Here is a 15,233-nt window from a genome sequence, read left to right on the forward strand (position 1 = left end):
ATCAGGGTGTCCTTACATTGAAAACCAAGCAGCAGCAAGCAGTGAAGAAGGCAAGTAGTATGTTGGCTTCATCGCAAAAAGTTTCATGTATAGAAGCAAGGAAGTTTTTCTACAGTTTGATTGTACGCAGCTCCCTGGAGTATTGTATCCCTACGTGAGAAAGGATAAACTTGCAAAAAAAAACAGATCCAGTGAGCAGCAAAAGCAGCTTGTTAATGAGAGAGGTCAGAGGAGAATGCCAGACTAGTTCGAACTGACAGGAAGGCGATACTACGTCGAGTAAACATGCATTACAGCATGGTGTGCAGAAGAGCATCTCTGAGGGCACAACATGTCAAACCTTGAAGTGGATGGGTTACAGCAACAGAAGACCATGAACTTACACTAAGTGGACACTTTATTAGGTATAGGAGGCACTGAGTGTACACCTGCGTGTATTAGGACTTTGCTGTAGCGTGTTGGTCAGGTTGCGACATGCAATAAAAACAACATTCAATAATTGAAAAGAATATATAAAGAACAAAGTTAGAGGTTAAAGGATAGGCATGGTATAAAGTGTGCATAAATACCTGCATGTATTTACAACGTAAACAGCATTTTAAAAAAGTGGTTTAAAGTGTTTACAGAGCAGTGCAATGACTAACTAGAATAGTTGATCAGATTAATTGCCCAAGAAAAGAAACTTTAAAGTTCATGTGAAGTTTTTGTTTTAGCGCTTTTCAGAATAGAAGATTTCAAAAAGGCATTTTGCAAATTAGGAGGTGTCTGCAATGATTTTCCTATCCGCTTTGTTGTCCTGAACGTGAAGACAGAGATTCAGAAACACTTACTGACATTAGAATTGTATTGTGGAGAATGTTGGCACTGGTGGCTTCATTCCCTACTGTGGGCTGATTCCCCACTGCCTCAAAGTTGCTACGACCCGGGTTCAATCCTCACCTCTGGCACTGTCAGTGTGCAGTTTGCACATTCTCTCTGTGACTGCATGGGTTTCCTCTGGGTGTACATTGAAAGCTGGGTAGATCAGTAGTCTCTAATGTGTAGGTGAGTGGTAGAATCCGAAAGGAGATGATGGGAATATGGGAAGAACAGAATAGGACTATATTACAGTTTGTATCTGATGGCCAGCATGGATTTGATGGGCTGAAGGCCCTGTTTCTGTTGGTCTTGATGACTGTAGATGAAGTCTGCCCTCCCTTGGTGTGGAGGCTGGACTGAGCTCTGTAATGCAGTAGTGATCAGCAAGAGAAAGTAGCAGTGTCCTAGGATGATGCTGAGATTGACCCAGAGCCTGGCCCTGATTTCCACAGGCTGGGAAACCAGACTGATGGATGGGGTCAGAGACAGAGAAAGTAGATGGCCCATTAAATGGTGCAGTTCTGGGGAAAACAGGACTGTTTGGGGTAAAACCTAGTGGTCAATAATAACTGTTTTGTTGTACACTGGCATACAAAGGACACCACGGTTCACATAATTTGGGGGAGTATTAAGACAGAAAGAGTGGGAAATGAACATCGCCATGTGTAGGCACGGTAGTGTGACACTATTGCCAGCGACCAGTGTTCAATTTCGCAGCTGTCTGTAAGGAGTTTCCACTTCTCCCTGTAACCACAGGGTTTTCCTCCCGCAAAGACGTATGGGTTAGTAAGTTAATTGGTCACATGAGTGTAATTGGACATTGCAGGCTTGTTGGATCTGAAGGGCCTGTTATAATTCCGTAACTCTAAAAAAAATCTTGTTAGAAAGAGAATGATTTCCTCCACAATCTTTTAGTAGCTGCAAATGTGTGAAATTACTCCTGCTCAATTGGGCTGACTTTGGCCATGAGGGGAGGTGAGGTGAGGTGAGGTGGAAGGACTAAGTCTGTGCTATGTGTCTGGGGGATAGGCTGTGGGGGAAGGTATCAGAGCTGAGTACAAGGGAGTGGAGGCAGGGTTGGGCCAACAGTCAGCTGAGGATTAGGAAGGAGCATGTGATCAGGTGAGGAATAGGGGTAAGGCTCTGGATCAAGCTCAGGGATGTTGGGTGAGGGGTATAGGACTGGACAGGAAGCTTGTGGGATCACAGGATCAAATGTTGAGGAAAGATTGGAGATTGGTAGGTTGAGCAAATAGAGACATACTTTGGGAAGTGGATGGGACAGAGATCAGGAGGTGGGGATGGTGGTTGTGTCACTGCAGTGTGAGGCTGGGTACATCAAGGTAAAACATTTGTGTTGTGTTGGGGAGAGTGGTTGTGAAATGCACTCCTGACAACTTGGAATAAATTTTATTTCATAGTATAGGTACAGGGTATAAATATTTGACAGCTATAGTTAACAAATGCCAGACTTACAGACACTGCTACATACAAATGAACCCCCAACACATTAAATTTGAAAGTCTGATATGCCTATGTAGATTCATTCTTATGAACTGCAGAACCAGCTTCTTATTTCTCTTCACTTTTTGTAATTGTTCTTTCTTATCAGAACCAGAATCAGAATCAAGATCAGGCTTATTATCACTGACACACACAAAATGCTGGTGGAACGCAGCAGGCCAGGCAGCATCTATAGGGAGTAGCGCTGTCAACGTCTCGGCCCGAAACATCGACAGCGCTTCTCCCTATAGATGCTGCCTGGCCTGCTGTGTTATACCAGCATTTTGTGTGTGTTGCTTGAATTTCCAGCATCTGCAGATTTCCTCATGTTTGCTTATTATCACTGACACATGTTGTGAAATTTGTTGTTTCGTGGCAGAAGTACAGTACAGTACATAAAATATACTATAAATTACAATAATAAATATGTATTTCAAAAATTAAGCAAGTAGTGAAAAAAGAGAACAAAAATAGTAGGCAGTGTTCCTGTGTTTGTGGTCGATTTAGAAATTTGGTGGCAGAAGGAAAGAAGCTGTTTCTAAAACATTGAAGGCATGCATTCAAGCTCCTATACATGCTCCCACACGGTAGTAATGAGAAGAGGATGCGTAAAGGATGGTGTGTATGCTGCCTCCTACCATTAAGGACTCACACCACCCAGAACATGCTCTCTCTCGACTTATCTTCTTATCGATCTTATGTGCTTTAATGCAATTTGTTACAAACCCGTGGAAGTATGAATTCCATATTGAATAATTTTTGTGTATTTTCTTAATTTTTTTTGTACTCAGGGTGACTTGTATAATACAAAATAATAATGTTTTGGACATAAAACTCATTTTTAAGAAAGAAGTTCTCTTTTGCTTTTTTTTCTCCATGGAGAAGGTAAGAAGTTATACCCTCTGTCCTTGTGAAATGGAGCATTAGTTTTGCAAAGTAAATGGGCCTGTATTTGCCACCAGAACGAGTTGAGTGAGTGACCTCTTGGGCTAAACGCACCAAACCCCCTAAGTGGGGAGAGGGTCACACATTTCAGCTTCCAGTGTTAAATCAGCAATCATATTGGTTCATGAAGGACAGTTCCAAACAGGAACCAAGAATGCAGAGCAGGGTAGGGTGAGAGTAAACAGGCTGCTGCTCGTTGTTCCTGCTTTTGACTCATTGCCTTGCTGACAGCTCTATCCTGCCTCTGGGCCCCAAACAGAAACACGCATTGACTCAGGTATCTGTCAGGGACACTGTGGAGACATGCTAGATGGGTTTGTAATGATACTCCACAATGTTTTCCTGCCAGACACGTCTGTCATATGTTGACAGCTCTGTAGTTTCCCTACACTGCACAAGTTATTTGGAGTTTCCAGAAAGGATGCTAATCTCCAGGGTACATCTTTTAATTTTATTCTTATAGTCAGTTCTGGAACACTTATTCAATAGTTATGGAAAAATATCAGACAGGAACAAAAAAAAGTTGTGCGGCTGAAAGTCAGCTGTTGTCTAATCAGTCAATGATGAACTACTCACTCCAGTTGGCATGTGGGGCAATGTGAGTGAAACCATTTACAGAGAACCAACTGATGGCACCGTGTCCCATAATGAAAGCTCCAGGACCTCATCCAGCCAGAGATGGAATAGAAATTAGTTAATTATTGTCATATGCCAACATACAGCGAAAAGCTTGTCTTACATACTTTCATACATATCAACTCATTACACAGTGCATTGAGGCAGAACAAGGTAAACCAATAACAGAATGCAGAAAATAGTATAGCAAATGCAGAGCAAGTGTAGTGCAGATAAATAATAAGGCACAAGAGCATAACATGGAATCAGAATCTGGTTTATTATCTCCGGCATGTGACATGAAACTTGTTAACTTAGCAGCAGCAGTTCAATGCAATACATAATCCAGCAGAGAGAGAAAAAAACATAATAATAAACAAGTAAATCAATTACATATATTGAATAGATTTAAAAATATGCAAAAACAGAAATACTGTACATTAAAAGAAGTGAGGTAATGTCCAAAGCTTCAATGTCCAATTAGGAACCGGATGGCAGAAGGGAAGAAGCTGTTCCTGAATCACTAAGTGTGTGCCTTCAGGCTTCTGTATCTCCTACCTGATAGAAATAGTGAGAAAGGGGCATGCCCTGGGTACTGCAGGTCATTAATAATGGATGCTGTAGATTGTGAGGTCAAGAGTCCGTCTTATTGTACTGGAGAACTATTTAATAATCTGATAATGTCTTGGCCTGAAACGTCAACTGTTTATTCCCCTCCACTGATTCAGCCTAATCTGCTGTTCCTCCTTCTTGAGTTGTTCTGGATTTCCAGCACCTGTAGAAGCTCTTGCATTTAATAATCTTATAAAAGCAGGTTAGAAGCTGTCCCTCAATATGGTGGTACATGCTATCAAGGTCACCCTATGTGTCAGTCAGGCTTTCAATTGTTAACATCACAGAAGATACCATGCATGGTGATGTAGAGTTTCTGGGAAGTCCTAAGGTCATAAATAGCTTTGGGTATTAGCAAATTAAAACCCAAGTTACATCCACTCTAGTAAAATCAGAGTCCATTGGATCCAAACTAGACAGCATATATCTCAGGCTCCCCTTGGCTGCAGCTCACAAACTTGAGACTTCCATTGCCTCGGTGGTCAGGAAAGTTCCAATTCCTGAATATCTCCCTCCACATTACTCCCCAGATTGCTTGGGAAGTATGTCACTGTTCCATCAATCCTATCAGGGCAGAGTTCCACCTGATAGCTGGATCACTTGGAGAACTGTGGCCAAGAATGGATGTTCAGTAAATTCTGTCTTGTTGGACAATAGAGTGGTGCAGTTGGTAGAACCATTTCCTTGTAGCTCCAGAGAGCTGGGTTCACTCCTGACCTCCAGTTCTATCTGCATGGAGTTTGCCCATTCTCCCTGCTGCTGCATGGGTTCATCCCAAACTCCTGGTTTCCTCCCACTCACCAGATGTTGAGTTGTTGTGTAGGTGAGTGATTATAGAATGGATGGAGAGAATAGAATGGGAACAGTGTAGGATCAGTGTGAGTGTGTTTATGGTTGACACAGACCCGATTATTATGAGCCCTGCAGGCCTATGCAACTGTATTGTTAATTGTCTTATCTAGAGTCGTTAAGCTCTTGCATTTTCTATTTGAGCTTGTCAAGTTTATTTTGACTGGCACGGGTTTTTCACATACAGTGATTATTTAAAGTGGACTCCTAATTAGCACTGTCAAGGAGATTCATATGATTCATAATGTGGTGTTGCTCAGTTGAGTCAATGTTCTGTTGCAATTGCAACTCTTGTTTCTGTCTCTACAAGGGAGTCTGTCATACCTCCGCACCTGGGTTCAGTTGTTTGTCAGTGCACACCATGACATTGATGGGCTGAAGGGCCTGTTCTTGTGCTGCACTGTTATGTGTTTAGTTTGTTTGTGTCCACGACATAACCATCAACACAATACAGTTGTTCAGCTCATGTTACTCATTCATTCTGAGGCAGTCAATTTTGCCCACCATACTTCAGCCTCCTCATCAGACTGACTGGTGGTTTTCACAGGCTGAGGACCACCCCAGGTTCCCACTGATGAAACCTTTGGAAGCCTTCCTGCTTCATCACTGTATCAGTGGCTCAAGAAGGCAGCTCTCCACCATCTTCTCAAGTCCTGTCTTGGTCCAACCATAATGATGTCATGGACAAGAAAGCTCACCAAAAAGTCAGGAGGCTGAAGAAATTTAACATGTCCCCATCAAGCCTTACCAATTTTTATCGACGCACCACAGAAAGCATTGTATCTGCATTCATAATGACAGCATGGCAACTGCTCTGCATGTACCCAAAAGGATCTGCAGAGAACGACGGACATAGCCTAGCACATCACGGAAACCAGCTTCCCCTCAATGCACTCAGTCTATTCTTCTCACTGCCTCAATAAAGCAGCCAGCATAATCAAAGACCTCACCTAGCCTGGACATTCTCTCTTCTCCCATCTCTCACTGGGCAGAAAATACAAAAGCCTGAAAGCACATACTACCAGGCTCAACAACAGCTTCTATCTTGCTGTTATCAGACTGTTGAATGGACCTTCTGAATGATAAGATGGACTTTTGACCTCACAGTCTAATTTGTTATGATCTTGCACTTTATTGCTTACCTACTCTATACTGTTACACTTCATTCTGCATTCTGTTATTGTTTTACCTTGATCTACATCAGTGCACTGTGTAATGATTTGATCTGTATGAACAGTATGCAAAACAAGCTTTTCATTGTAGCTTGCACATGACATCAATAAAACAATTCTTTTTCCAATTCCAACTATTGATGGATAATAGATGCCAGCCTCACCACCAACGGCTGGATCCAGACAGATTCAAAAATAATGAAGCAATGTGGCCGAGTGTGTTGCCGTACTTATCTGCTGCCGCTGGCCCATCGAACTCCATGTCCATTTTGCACACATGTGTGTATTTGAATTATCCAGCCAGGCTCCAGGCTGACAGACAGATATGACAAGACCTTAATTTATTAGGCCATTTGGCCCATCACATCTGCTCCTCCATTTCATCATGGCTGATCCATTTTTCCTCTCAGCCCCATTCTCCTGCCTTCACCCCGTATCATGCCTTGACCAATCAAGAATCTATCAACCTCTGCCTTAAATATACATAAAGACTTGGCCTCCACAGCTGCCTGTGCCAAAGAATTTCACAGATTCAACATTCTCTGGCTAAAGGAGATGGTGGTGGACTTTAGGAGATCTAGGCCTCATATGGAGCCAGTGATCATTAATGGAGAATGTGTGGAGCAGGTTAAGACCTACAAGTATCTGGGAGTACAGTTAGACGAGAAGCTAGACTGGACCGCCAACACAGATGCCTTGTGCAGGAAGGCACAGAGTCGACTGTACTTCCTAAGAAGGTTGGTGTCATTCAATGTCTGTAGTGAGATGCTGAAGATGTTCTACAGGTCAGTTGTGGAGAGCGCCCTCTTCTTTGTGGTGGCGTGTTGGGGAGGAAGCATTAAGAAGAGGGACGCCTCACGTCTTAATAAGCTGGTAAGGAAGGCGGGCTCTGTCGTGGGCAAAGTACTGGAGAGTTTAACATCGGTAGCTGAGCGACGGGCGCTGAGTAGGCTACGGTCAATTATGGATAACTCTGAACATCCTCTACATAGCACCATCCAGAGACAGAGAAGCAGTTTCAGCGACAGGTTACTATCGATGCAATGCTCCTCAGACAGGATGAAGAGGTCAATACTCCCCAATGCCATTAGGCTTTACAATTCTACCGCCAGGACTTAAGAACTTTTTAAAAGCTATTATTAATGCTTTTTGAGATAGTGATTTAGATGTATATCATATTTTTTTACTGAGTTAAGTATTGTATGTAATTAGTTTTGCTACAACAAGTGTATGGGACATTGGAAAAAAGTTGAATTTCCCCATGGGGATGAATAAAGTATCTATCTATCTATCTATCTAAAGAAATTCATCCTCATCTCCGTTCTAAAGGGGCGCCCCTCTATTTTGACAAGCTAACAAATCCTCCATTATTATGCATGGAAACACCCAGCTGGTCATGTAAATCACATTTGGTTGTTAATACAAATGACACAATTTGTAGAGAGATCGCAGACTGTTGCGAAAAACATAAGGTTGTGATAGTAGGTGACTTTTATTTTCCACATATTGACCGAGGCATCAACACTGCAAAAGGGCTGGATGGGATAGAGTTTGTCAAACGTATTCAGGAAAGTTTCTTTAATCAGTACATTGGGTCCCAACTAGAGGGAACGTGATCCTAGATCTCATATTAGAGCATGTTGAGATTCTAAATTGGAGAAAGGATGATTTTGATGGTATCAGAAAGGATCCGGCAAGTGGGGTAGGTTGTTTTCTGGCAAAGGAATACTTGGTAATTGGAAAGCTTTCAAAAATGAAACTTTGAGAGTACAGAGTTTGTATGTTCTTGTCAGAATAAAAGGGAAGGATAACAGGTTTTTGAGAGATAGTGAGGCCTTGATTAAGAAGAAGGAAGTGCATACCAGGAATAGCAGGAAGGAGAAAATGAGGTATCCAAGGGGGTAAGAAATGCAAGAGAAATCAGGAGGTCTAAAAGAAGGTATGAGGTTACTTTAGCAGACAAGGTGAAGGAGAATCTCAAGGGCTTCTACAGATACATTAAGAACTCAGCAGGTCAGGTAGCAGCTCTGGAGGGAAGTAAATTCACACATACTACCCTTCTAGCTGGGTATGTGTGATGGTAACAAACAGATACTAAACCAAGACAAATGCCAGAAACATTCAGCAGGACAGATACACTGGGAAGAGAAACAGAGCCCATGACCTGACAATGAAGCTCCCACCTGAAACTCCTGTTTCTTTCCATAGATGCTGCCCCACCTGCTAGGTGTTTCCAGAATTGCTAAATAACCTGTGCTAGTGGTATTAGTTGTTAAACGATAAACAGAAAAAAAACACGGCAGTTTCTGTCAAACAGAACCTGAGATTATTTATAACCATAGGTGGCTCCTTAGTTTACGATTTTATCGGTAATAAATCGCCTCCCACGAACGTCCGAGCGATTAGCTAAACTGGCGTCCTGCCAGGAGAGCCCGCTTGGGTGTGTGTTTTGAAACCACAGGAGGGAGGCGCTGAATATGAATACGGGAGATTCTGCAGATGCCGGGAATCCAGAGCAGCGCGCAAAGTGTTGGAGGAACTCTGGAAGTCAGGCAGCATCTATGGAGAGGTATAAACAGTCGGAAATTGAATCCGTGCCTCTCTGACTGGCAAGCGAGTGAGCTGAGGTTAAATATAAGGGGGTGTCCTCGGTTTTGTTCAAGAAATAAACTGCAGAATGTGAGAGGGTATAAATGGTTAAAGGAAAAACTATACTCGAGAGGGACTGCAGGAAAACCTGGAAGAGCGGAGTTAGATTCTAGTGGCCCAGGAAAGGATACGAGAGGTGGAGTCGCCTCCCGGGCCAGTGGAATTTGCTCTGCCTTTGGCACCACCTCACTGGCGGAGTGTACAGTTACAGCGGAACAGGTTTCTCCAGTTTATGCTCAGTTCCCGGAGACATGAGCAGAGACGAGATTCACCTGGACATGTGGCGATCACGAAAGGTAATTTTCCGGTTGCAGCTACATTGCTAGATTTAGCCGAACGTGGGAGAAATTAACCAAAAAAAAGGTATTTGTTTGGTGGCGGTGCAACTTGGTTTGGATTTATCGTTAGTGAGTAACGAAGGAGTTCAAAAAATTGGAACGGGTGCGCAGTATCCGCAATTAATCTGGCAATGCGGTAGTGCACTTAATTGTGAGTGGACGTGGGATCGCTGCTGTTTTGTGTGTCAATCAATACTGTGACTTGCTTTCCGCCAGTGAGTGCCGAGACAGGAGGGTAAGTACTGTATAAACTGGAAAACATGATGTGAAAGGGCGACGCGTTGAGTAGCAGTTTGTGCGGCGGGTCATTGGATCAGAAGCGGGTAGTTTGTATATCGCTCACTTGATTCATCTCCCAGCCTTCCTTAAACAGAAAAAAATGTTTGCAGAGTCCCACTGATGCCAGCGGAGATCCAGGGACTGCACACTGAGAGGTAATTTTGGAGCGGAGTCGCTGTTCTAACATTTAGCAGTTTACACTGTGAACTCGCACACACGACAGTCTGATAATCGCCAAGCAATCTGCTTAGCGATACGAGAGGTTCTGCAGATGCTGGAAGTCTTGAGAAATACAAACAAAATGCTGGAGAAGCTCAGCGGGTCAGGCAGCATCCGTGGAGCATATTAGGCCGAGACGCTTCATCGGGACTGAAGAGGAAAGGGGCTGCAGTCTGTGGATTGAATAAACATTCCCTCCCCTTCTCTGCTCCGCACACTAACTTGATGACACCCGCTTCTGAAGAAGGGATTTCGGCCTGAAACGTTGACTATTTTGACTGAGTCCGCCCAGTGTTTTCTCTGTCAGAAGGAACACACCACAGATGTTCCAAAACCTTTCATATCCGCACAGGACCTTGACTTGAGTGCCGCGCTCGGAACTGGACTCACAGTCTCCGCGGCCGGGGTGGGTGGTGAAGTCGCGGCTTTCGGGTTCAGCGTTGAAAGTTGCAGCTAACGCGATAGACTCAAGAGAGGCAACGTGGTTTTAATGCTCCGTGAAAATCTTTCTCGGCAACCAGCCAGTGCCAGTTCCTTGGTAACTCGCTGCTTCCCTCCTTCATTCACGCCTGAAAACAGGAACAGCAACCAACAGTTTCTATACTTTGTCAATTCCTTGTGAACAGGCAAGTGGGGAGCAACCACCCCATCTAACCACTTACCGACGTACCCTATGGCAGATTCTACTCCCTCACCACCCGAGTCCTTCTCCACTATTTAACAAGATCCCAGCATTCCCCGAGTGCCACCTTCCTGCCCACCATGGTGACCTTTCAGATCTTTGTCTCTGGGCAACCCACACAAAATGCTGGAGGAACTCAACAGGCCCGGCAGCATCTAGGAAAAGAGTACAGTGGACAACTCGGGCCGAAACGTCGACTGTACTTTTTTCCTAGATGCCGCCTGGCCTGCTGAGTTCCTCCAGCATTTTGTGTGTGTTGCTGGGATTTCCAGCATCTGCAGATTTTCCCTTATTTGTGTTCTCTGGGTACTGACATTTCCAGCTCCTATCCCTTCCCATCATCTTGCCGACTGCGACTTCACGCATTGCAACTCTTCATTCTCGATCCTCTGCTGGAAAGCTGGACGTCTCCTCTCAGGCTGTTTACCTGTTCTGTAATGCTGAGCCAGCATTAAGTGCAGTGCTGCAGATGGGACCTAAGTGTTTATAGAGGTTCGGCACAACCCTGTGTTTGCACCTGTTGTCTTTGTGGTTAAGCACAACCATCCATATGAGCCACCTTCACCGCTTGCTGCCGGTCCCTAGGTCTCGTCCTTCGTGTGTTTCTTTAAGGGTGGATCATTTAGGTTTATTTTGTCTCTCTCCAGTCTGTTTACCCTAGTATATAAAGTGATTGCAGGAAAGTATAGGGGTATTGTCTGAGGTGAGTTTTCACATGGAGAGTGGTGAGTGTCTGGAACGCCTGTCACTTGGTGGTGATAGAGGCAGGTATATTAAGGACATTTAAGAAACTCTTAGATAAGCGCATGGATGATAGCAAAATGTGGGACTATGTAGGAGGGAAGTGTTAAATTGACCTTAGAGGAGGTTAAAATGTTGGCACAATATTGTGGGCCAAAGGGCCTGTACTGTGCTGTAAAGTTCTGTGTTCCATTTACATTGTCTGGTAAATAAAACTTCTTTCCATTAATGTTCCTTTACCAATTTCAGCATTCACTCACCCTGTAGTAAACGGTGTTGAAAGTAATGATAAACATTTGAGTCCTGTGCCTTCTGCAAACTGACATTCAGCCTCAACATGATCCTTCACCCTCGGGAATGACCTTACTTCCACCCTGGTTTTCTGGCTTCACGATGGCTGTTGAGGCAAGTGTGGGATTAGGCGGAGGGAGGCAGAACGTGGTTGATACCGAATGGCTTGGGAGGTGATACACTGTCCACACTGGACCTCCACGTGGCACCAAGCCGTGGTCTCCATCAAGATCTATTGATACTTGTTTTTTTAAGTTCATAGAGGTGGTTTGAGAACAGAGAGGGGAGCTAGGGCTTAGGGCAGTGATATGGAGGAGTTAGAGGTCAAGCCTCCACTCCACACTCAGGTCCAGCAATGTGGATGTGTGATGAAGGCCATCCATGGATGTCAGGATCAGTGGATCTGGGATCGGATGTCTGTACAAGCAGGAGGCATGATGGCCAATTGGTCAGTGAGTTCAGAGTTCGAGCCTGGATTTTGGAGTCCCATCATTGGCTAGTCAGGAGGTCAATACCATAGATTGAAGCATGAAAGTTGATCGGAAGTCTGGAAGTCGAAGCTTGATGGCCAAAGCCTGGAGACTGAAAGCTGGAGTTTGGAGGCTTGGAGGACTCTGTGTGTGTGTGTGTGTGTGTGTGAGTGAGAGAGAGGAAATGGGCAAATTTTGCTGCTGTTTTATTGCTTGTTGTACTCTGCTTTGTTATGTTCTGTGTTCAGTCGAGCAATGTATGCATGCTATGTTGGCGCCAAAATGTGTGGCAATGCTTGTAAGCTGCCCTCAGCACATCCTTAGGTGTGTTGATTGTTTATGCAAATGATACATTTCACTGTATGTTTCGATGTACATATGATAATTAAATCTGAACCTGAATCAAAAGAGACGCATGCCTCTCCGTGCCATCGTGGAATGCTGCTCCATTTTATCCAGATGTGAACCAGAGATTTCTCAGCTCAGTAGGCATGTTACACTTCTTTTCCAGGAAGCTTTGCAAATGTCCTGAAACATTTCCTCTGTCCATTTGTTTATCACTCGTTGTGATGTAGTTTGGTACAGTGAGTCCATTTTGGGAGCTTGTCATTGATGTGGCCTGTCCAGAGAAGCTGACCCAGTGATGTTGGTCAGGAGGGGACATTAAACTTACTTTGCTTACCTTGCTCATGGATTGGAGGGGTTTGTGCAGACGGTGCAGGTGGTACCTTTCCAGTGTTGTAGATAGTCTGAAACAGACGTGAATACAGGAGTCACTACTGCCCTGAAGACTAGGGTGATATGCCAGGTCTGAGGTCTTCTGTTCTTCAAACATCCTTTTCCTCAGTTACAGACAAAACACAGTGCAGGTAGGCAATAAGGTGCAAGGCCATAGTGAGTTAGTTTGTGAGGTCAAGAAGCCATCTTATCATACTAGGGGGATCATACAATAGTCTCATGACAGCCTGGTTGAAGCTGTCCTCAAGTCTGTTGGTACTTTTTGGATTTTTCTATCTTCTACTCTGGTGGGAGGGGAAGAAGACAGAATATCTGGGGTAGTTGTTGTCAGTGATTATTTAGGCTGCTTTACCAACATTGAGAAGTGTAGACAGTGTCCATGGAGGAGAGGCTGGTTTCAGTGTTGTGCTAAGCTGTGCCATAACTCTCAGTGGCTTCTTGGAAACCCAGACACTACCATACCAAGCCATTATGCATTCAGATAGGATACTTTCTGTGAGCCATCAAGTAAAAATGGTGAGAGTCAAAGAGAACATGCAAAATTTCTTTAGTCTTCTGAGGAAAAGGAAGCACAGGGGAGCTTCCTTGGCAGTGGAATTCACGTGGTTGGACGAGGATAACCTATTGATAATGTTCATCCATAAAAAAAATGAAGTTCTCAACCCACTCAACCTCAGCAACACTGATTTAAACATGAGTCTGTGCACTGTTCCCTTCCTGATGTCAATGACCAGCTCTTTTGTTTTGCTGATATTGAGGGAAAGGTTGTCATGACATCATGTCACTAGGCGCTCCATCTCCTTCCTGTACTCTAACTTATCATTATTTGCGATATTGCCCTCTATCATGGTATCATCTGTGAACGTAGCTGGGTTAGAGTAGTATCTGGTCACACAGTCATGAGTGTATAGGAAGTCAAATGGGGTTCTGAGGAAGCAACTTGTTAACCACCAGTGTTGAGGATAATCACGGTGGAGGTGTTGCCGCCTATCCTTATGGTTGCAGTTTATTTTTCAGGAAGTCAAGGATCCATTTGTATTGGGAGGGGTTGAATCCCTGGTCTAGGAGTTTGCTTGGAATTATGGTATTGGGGAGGAGTTGTAGTCAATCAACTATAGTAGGTGTAAAACTACCTTTGAAAATCTATATACATAACCTCATTCACCCTCTCCATTTATTTCTACAATTTTGCTTTAACCAATCCATGCTGCATTTAATTTATCAGCTCTTAATTTTTGAAGTAACTGTGAACATTGGCCCAATTTCATGTTTTTGAAAGATTTTCCAGATTGCCAATGGCTGGTTGACTTTGTCAGATTTATGTTTCTTCCCTCAGTTTGGATAGAACTGTAACACTTGCTGTTTTCCTGGTCTCTGGCACAAGCCCCACATCCAAGGAAGGTTTTTAATGAGGAGAGAATTGCTGAGTGAACAAAATAAACTTTGGATCTGAGTGTCAGTTGCATGGTGCTTTCATGGTACCTTCTTGTGAATTAATGTTGACCCCTGACGTATTTCATGATTTCAAACATTTATTCACTGCCATTTTGTGCTCAATAAGTTCACTAAAGCTGTGGGAAAGACAATAACTTGCATGTAAAGAGAGGTGGCCACATAATAATAATCTTTGCAAAATCTGCCACAATCTTAATGGGCTGGCATCTACTGGAATATGACATTTTGCAGAGTGCCCATCTGTTGCATCTTCCCTGAACCCTACGCCTCAAAATATTTTGCCCGTGTCACAGATCGTGCAAATTGATAATGCACAGCAAGGTTAATGTAACATCTGGGGACTTCAAAAACAACAGGTCCAGCATTCCTTCTCATTAACCAGTGTATTCAGTGTCAAAATGAGGACAAAAGGAGGAAAGAAATTATACAACTTTAAATATTTTTTTAAAGAAAACAGCAGGAACAATCTATGGAATGAGACTCCACTCTTTTAATTCCTTGTTCTGTCAGAGAGCAAGCCCAGTACTTACTGTCCATCTCTGATTGCCCTGGAGAAGGTGGGGGTAAGCTTCCTTTTTAAACCGCTGTAGTTCTTTTGATGAAGATGCTCCCCCAATCTTATCAAAGAGGGATACAGGCAATGGAAGAATGGAAGTGTATTTCTAAATCAAAGTCATAGTAAATTTATTATCAAAGTATGTACAGTATTACTACAGCATTTGCAGGAAAATTTAAAAAAGATACTAGAACTTATGAAAAACTATACATAAGCAAAAACTGACAAATAACCAACATGCAAAAGACAAATTGTGCTCGT

General features: G+C 43.5%; 1 protein-coding gene across 5 annotated transcripts in view; it reads left to right on the plus strand.

Annotated features, from left to right (window-relative positions):
* tmcc3 (transmembrane and coiled-coil domain family 3) overlaps positions 1 to 15,233 on the plus strand; it is a 156,991-nt gene that overhangs the window by 107,862 nt on the left and 33,896 nt on the right. Inside the window, exon 1 of one of the 5 annotated variants that reach the window (XM_073066012.1) lies at positions 9,069 to 9,499. The exons of 2 other annotated variants lie outside the window; for them this stretch is intronic. In XM_073066012.1, the coding sequence (XP_072922113.1) occupies positions 9,455 to 9,499 (45 nt within the window). In that variant the 5' untranslated portion in view covers positions 9,069 to 9,454. Of the gene's footprint in view, positions 1 to 9,068; positions 9,500 to 9,711; positions 9,777 to 9,865; positions 9,976 to 15,233 lie in introns of those variants that run through there. 2 more of the 5 variants (XM_073066016.1, XM_073066015.1) reach the window with 2 other exon arrangements.

The sequence above is a fragment of the Hemitrygon akajei genome, chromosome 14 (assembly GCF_048418815.1).
Source record: "Hemitrygon akajei chromosome 14, sHemAka1.3, whole genome shotgun sequence".
Taxonomy (NCBI): Eukaryota; Metazoa; Chordata; class Chondrichthyes; order Myliobatiformes; family Dasyatidae; genus Hemitrygon; species Hemitrygon akajei.